The sequence below is a fragment of the Cyprinodon variegatus genome, unplaced genomic scaffold (genome assembly GCF_000732505.1).
Source record: "Cyprinodon variegatus isolate N-32 unplaced genomic scaffold, C_variegatus-1.0 Scaffold1349, whole genome shotgun sequence".
NCBI classification, from domain to species: Eukaryota; Metazoa; Chordata; class Actinopteri; order Cyprinodontiformes; family Cyprinodontidae; genus Cyprinodon; species Cyprinodon variegatus.
In genome coordinates, this window is record NW_015151802.1 from 2,714 (window position 1) to 8,540 (window position 5,827).

At 53.2% G+C, this 5,827-nt stretch overlaps 1 protein-coding gene across 1 annotated transcript in view; it reads left to right on the top strand.

Moving 5' to 3' along the window:
* Positions 1-270: 270 nt before the first annotated feature.
* The window catches only part of katnb1 (katanin p80 (WD repeat containing) subunit B 1), a gene marked incomplete at its 5' end in the record, with an annotated part of 8,183 nt that continues 2,626 nt past the window's right edge, over positions 271-5,827 (top strand). Inside the window, 13 exons of the mRNA XM_015402443.1 lie at positions 271-387; positions 465-506; positions 1,532-1,615; positions 2,387-2,502; positions 3,605-3,676; positions 3,744-3,894; positions 3,973-4,163; positions 4,242-4,381; positions 4,480-4,530; positions 5,080-5,195; positions 5,275-5,460; positions 5,544-5,693; positions 5,778-5,822. Coding sequence (XP_015257929.1) covers positions 271-387; positions 465-506; positions 1,532-1,615; positions 2,387-2,502; positions 3,605-3,676; positions 3,744-3,894; positions 3,973-4,163; positions 4,242-4,381; positions 4,480-4,530; positions 5,080-5,195; positions 5,275-5,460; positions 5,544-5,693; positions 5,778-5,822 — 1,461 coding nt within the window. The remainder of the gene's footprint in view (positions 388-464; positions 507-1,531; positions 1,616-2,386; positions 2,503-3,604; positions 3,677-3,743; positions 3,895-3,972; positions 4,164-4,241; positions 4,382-4,479; positions 4,531-5,079; positions 5,196-5,274; positions 5,461-5,543; positions 5,694-5,777; positions 5,823-5,827) is intronic.

Genomic DNA, 5,827 nt, shown 5'->3' on the forward strand with positions numbered 1-5,827 from the left:
CCACCAGATCTGCTCAGGAAGGTCTGTGTGACTAAAATCAGAGACTCGTTTCTAGAACCGTCTCAGGTGATCGGGTTCTTCTCCCAGACCTGTCCTGGTTCTGCCTGAACTTCCTGCTCATGGAAAACTGTTCCTCATCCAGTGGAAACGGGTCTGAATCAGAACCTGGGAACGCTCAGGAGGGAAGTTCTCCCACCTTCTGAATCGGACCTGCGGAGCGTTTGGAACCAGACTGAGGAAAGTTTGCAGGCGCTTCGGTTCTGATTCTGCTGCTTCCTGTCCTCAGTTCTACGCACCCTGATGGGACACAAGGCCAGGGTGACGGGTCTGGGCTTCCACCCACTGGGGAACTTCATGGCCTCCAGCTCCATGGACACCAACATCAAGGTACGCCTCCTGGTTGTGTGTTTGGGTCAGTTTGGGCGTCTGAGTTTAACCCAACATGGCCTCTCTCTCTCTTCCAGCTGTGGGACGTCCGCAGGAAGGGATACGTGTTCCGCTACAAGGTCAGAACTTTGGCTCGGTATCATTGGTTCCCTGTCAGGTCCAAAAGGTCCTCCTCCACCAAGGAACCAGAACCACCTGGAAAACCTTCAAACCCAGAGTATCTTAGGCTCCGGTCACACCGTGGCCATTTATGCAGCGTCTGCCTGACGTCCCAGAACCTCCTAAACGCTGCCAGACGATCAACTTTCTGGGGATTTATTCAGTTTTATTTTCATTTAGTATTCATGATGCCCCGTCTGCATAAAAAGATTTAACGCCCACCCAAAAAATAAATTGATAAATAATAAAATGGAGAAGGGAGAAAGCAGGTTTCTGGTGGCAGCAGATTGAGCGTCGTCTGCTGGGAAGCGTGTTGGTGGAACGCAGGAAGGATCCATCACTGAGGTTTAGGATCAGCTAGACGCCACCACTGATGAGGAACTGAACGTCTGTCAGCCATCAGATAACCGACCTGGAACGGACGGACGGCGGACGCTGGCAGACGGACGCTGGCCGGCGGACGGCGGATGCTGGCAGACGGACGGCAGACGCTGGCAGACGGACGGCAGACGCTGGCAGACGGCGGGACATTTTAAACGTGCTCAGAGTTCCTGCCATACTCGCCGCATGCCGTCGTGTGCCAGCGTTCTTCAGCGTTCTCCTAACTAATCCAACGTGTGCAGATTAGCGGTGGTCTAAATGGTCAAGGTGTGACAGCGGCTTAAACTCACCTGGTTCTGACTCGCGATAAGAAGCGGGTCAGAAGCTGGAGGTTCTGGACAGATTCTGGACTTGGTGGATCAGTAACAGCTGGTTTTGTTGGATCTAGTCTAGAGTTTAGACTAAGTCAGGCTTTGGTTTGGTTCCTTTGGATCTGAGACTTAATGAGACGGCAGCGGCCCGGTTTGGTGCTGGTTCTGATAGAACCACCTGTAAACCCTACAGCAGAGAATCAGAGGTTCTGACGGGTCCGAACCGATGCAGCAATCAGAGCCATGCAGACGGCATCAGGGTTCTGTTCACAGTGGTTCTGTTTGGGTTCCAGGGTCACACGGACGCCATCAGGAGTTTGGTGTTCAGTCCGGATGGGAAGTGGCTGGCCTCGGCGAGCGACGACTGCACAGTGAAGGTCAGTGCTGAGCGAACGCGGCGGAACCGTCCTGATGTCATCAGAAGCTCACAAGCTAATCTAGAAAAGATGTTCGGAAAAAATCACAGGATCCATTAGAACCCTGTAGGGGGGGGGGGCAGTTTGGTATCTCTGGCGCCCTCTGCTGGCCATCTGCCACTGCCTGTAGAGACCTTTCACATACTGAATAACGACGCTGCTGAACCACTGATGTTCTATTAAACATATTCAGGCTAATCTGACTCTTAATTAATTAATTGATTCATTATTTATCAATTAATTATTAATTAATTAATTGATTCATTATTTATCAATTAATTATGCTCGTGCAGGACGCCGCGGCTGGAAGCTAGCCGCTGCTATGCTACGTTCACAGCTAAAGCAGCAAAAACGCGCCTGATGCTTCATTTCTGATGTTTCTACCGGTTTAGTTCTGATGCTCGTCTGAATCTGAAGCATCCCCCCCCCCCCATGATGCACAGATTGATACAGAAAGACATTTATTGCCTTGATTTACAGTTAATGTTGATTTTATTTTATCTGCTGCATAGATTTTATTGTTCGCCAAGAGCATAAAAGCAGCGAGTCATTTGGCGATCACGCAGCTTTAAGGGAAGATTGGCACTCATACTGTTAGTCAGTAGATGCTGTTTATAACCAGGTCAGCCATTTTCTGGGGGCCCCGGCAGCTTGGGGCCCTGGGTAATTGCTTGTTTGGCTTTGCTTGTTGCCAGGGGCCTTTTCTAAAGTTCCTGTCTCTGGTTCCTGCAGCTCTGGGATCTTTCTCAGGGGAAAACCATCACCGAGTTCAAGGCCCACTCCGCAGCCGTCAACGTGGTCCAGTTCCATCCCAACGAGTACCTGCTGGCGTCCGGCAGCTCCGACAGGTCTGATCCGCTTCCACAGCCTTCCTGAAATGGGTTTGCTTAGAGTTCAGGTCCATAGAGCAGCTGAACGAGGAGGAGGAAGCTCAGAACTTTGCTTCCTGGTTTTCAACATGTGCTCCGCTTCCTATTCCGCCTCACCGGGTCAGAACTCTGTAGAACCTCCTCTGGCTGCAGTCCTGCAGGTTATTCCTCCAGCTTCAATGATCACAGTCCTTCTAGTAGATCTTCTCCAGATCAGACGGGTTTGACCCATCTAGGACATCTAGGTCTGGACTTTAACTAGGCCACTCTAACCAATGATCAGCTCTGATCCAAACTCTACACGGTGTCTCCTGCTGGAATGTGAGCCTCCTACACATCATGATGCTGCCGCCGCCGTGTCTCACCACAGAGATGAGATGAATGCAACTTCAGGCCATGAAGTTCAGTGTTGGTCTCCTCTGATGACGGAAGCTGCTTCTGAACAGCAGCAGCTTCCATTTAGTCACATTTTACTCATTTTAGTCATTTTAGTCAACACTGTAAATAATAGAACTTCTCCACACAGCTTCTCCTTTTCTCTGTTTTATTTATCTAACACTATGTAGACTAGAACTTCACACACTGATTCTCTTTAACATATATCCTTCTGCACACATTGAACCTTTAGTCAGTTTGTTTCATCATTTCCACAAAGTCTTCATCCTCAAACAGACTTCCTGTCCTTCCATGTCTGGTCTGGCTGTGATGTCACTGGGTCAGAATCTAGTTGGGAGGAAGAAATGTAAACCATTAACATCCAGAACCCCCCAGACCCTCAGCTGGGTTCCTCGACGTTCTCAGTAGAACCTCTGAGGAACAGAACATCTGCAGTGACCCACAGCTGGACCGATCCACTGATTTTATCCATCGGAAGTTTGTCAAATGTTGAAAACCAGGAATCTTCTCCTTCCTCTTCTGTTGGTCTGGAAAATCCCGACCGGCAGAACCGGTTCAAACCGGAGAGAACCTGATCCGGAGGTCCTGACCCGGAGGACCTGATCCGGAGAACCGGATCTGGAGAACCTGATCCGGAGGTCCTGATCCAGAGGAACGTCACTAATGTCTGTCCTGAATCCTGCAGGAGCATCAAGCTGTGGGACCTGGAGAAGTTCTCCATGGTCGGCTCTCTGGAAGGAGAAACGGCTGTGGTCAGGTTAGTGACCTTTGACCTCCACCGATGTTTCCATAGCAACCCCTCTGACCCCCCCCTCTCACCACAGGTGCCTGGCGTTCAGTCCGGACGGTTCCTGTCTCTACAGCGGCGCGTCCGACTCCCTGCGGGTCTTCGGCTGGGAGCCCGACCGCTGCTTCGATGTGGTTCCTGTTGGATGGGGGAAGGCGTCCGACCTCGCCGTGATCGGCCAGCAGCTGGTACGAAGCTCCTCCCCCTTTTCTACCATGTAGTAATCTGACCGCTCCACGGTAAACTCCTCGCCCCATCCCGCCCAGATCGGCGTGTCCCACCAGCTGTCCTGCATATCGTCCCACGTGGTGGACCTGAGCAGGGTGAAGAAAAGCGCCGCCGCCGTGATCCAGGACATCATCCAGGATAACAAGCCGCTCCAAGATCCGGCGCAACCCAGAGCGGCAGCGCTGCGGCGGAACTACGACAGTCCCGCCACCAACTGCAGCTCCCACAGGTTGGCACACAGCACGCTGCCTGGGTGGTGATGTCATCCGCACGATGCCGTTATTCACGGGCACTGTGATGTCATCAGGATGAAGCGCTCCGACAATGACAGGCGGAGCCCCGACGGAGAGAGGCGGAGCCAGAGCGAGGACGAGGCAGAGCAGTCGTCGGCAGAGATCCACTGCGCGGCCGATTACAAAGAGATCTTCACGCCGAAGCGCGCCATCTGTAGGTGGAGGGCGGAACGGCGGCTCAGGTTTCCGATGCTGGTCGTCCTGCTGAACCCTGAACGTTAGCCCGCTAACGGCATGTGTTTGTCTCCCCAGCTCGGACCCCCCCCAGGATCCCGGAGCCGTTTCCGGCTCCTCCTGATGATGGTGAGTCTTCCTGAATCCCAGCAGGTCAGGGGCCCATTGGGGGCCACAGCACCCGCTCAGTGATCACATAAAGAGTGACCTGATGGGGGCGGGGCAGGGGTTCCTAAAGTGGGGGGGCGGGACCACCTGCAGGGCGAAGGGCCCCAAGTGGGCGGGCTAAAGATGGCTTTCACAATCATTGTGATTTCCTCCCTGAAAACCAGCTGATTGCATCGACTCGTTGACTCGTCAGCAATCCCTCACACTAAGCATGCTTGTAGCGACAGTGGAGAGGAAAAACTCTCTTTCCAACCATTGGTTGAAATGTTGGGGAACGTCTGACTGTAACAGAATTTCATCAGTAGAAACGTGTGACGCCTCATTTCTTCTTCATAGGTAATAAATCTGTTTTCATCCGGTTTTTATGAGTCAGTCGGGAATTTAACCCGATCATGAATCTGCTGCAGCTGTGTCACAGGCCTTCAAAATAAAAGCTGCTAGGTCCACCTGCTTGGTTCTGAAACTGGCTTCCTGTCTGTTTGTGACGCTGCTGCTTCCTCTTCCTGTCAGATGGTGTGGCGGCCATCGGGCGGCAGCTGAAGGACCTGATGCCGCCGTCTCCAGACAAGCAGCCAGTCAGCGAACGCAGCAACCTCAGTGAGGTGGAGCAATTGCTTCTTCTACAGGTTTGAAGGGTTAAAGCTTTAGCTCAGGCTAACGGGCTGCACGCTCCACACATTCACCATGTGATGCTGTTTGTCCCAGGCTCCGCCCCTCGCCAGCTCCACTCCTGCTCAGAGGGTCGAACCCAAAATCAACTCCAGTGCAAAGCCTTGTAACCCCGCCCCTTCCAGCCAGCTGGCCCCTCCCCCTCAGGCGGTCCAGCAGCAGAGGATGATCCCAGGCATCAGGAACAAGCCGCTCGGACTGAACGTGGCCGATTTCCTGCCGGTGAGCTTCCTGCTTCCTGCTTCCTGCTTCCTGCTCTCCGGTCTGAAAGCTGCGGCCGTTTCTTAAAGCGTCTCTGTGTGCAGTCCACAGCCAGCCACCAGGGCGGCGCTCTGAGCGACGACGACGTTCTGTCCCAGATCAGCAAGGGCCACAACACCATGTCTGTGATCCTGAGCAGCCGCCACAAGAACCTGCAGACAGTCCGATCCACGTGGGCCCGCGAGGGCGTCAAGGTGAGCTGCTGCGACCTGCTGCAGGTCATTAATGGACGACTCCTGCTCCTCGGTGGAGTAATCAGATTACATTTGTCTCCACAGAACGCCATGGATGCTGCCGTCTCCATGAATGACCTGTCCATCACCGTGGA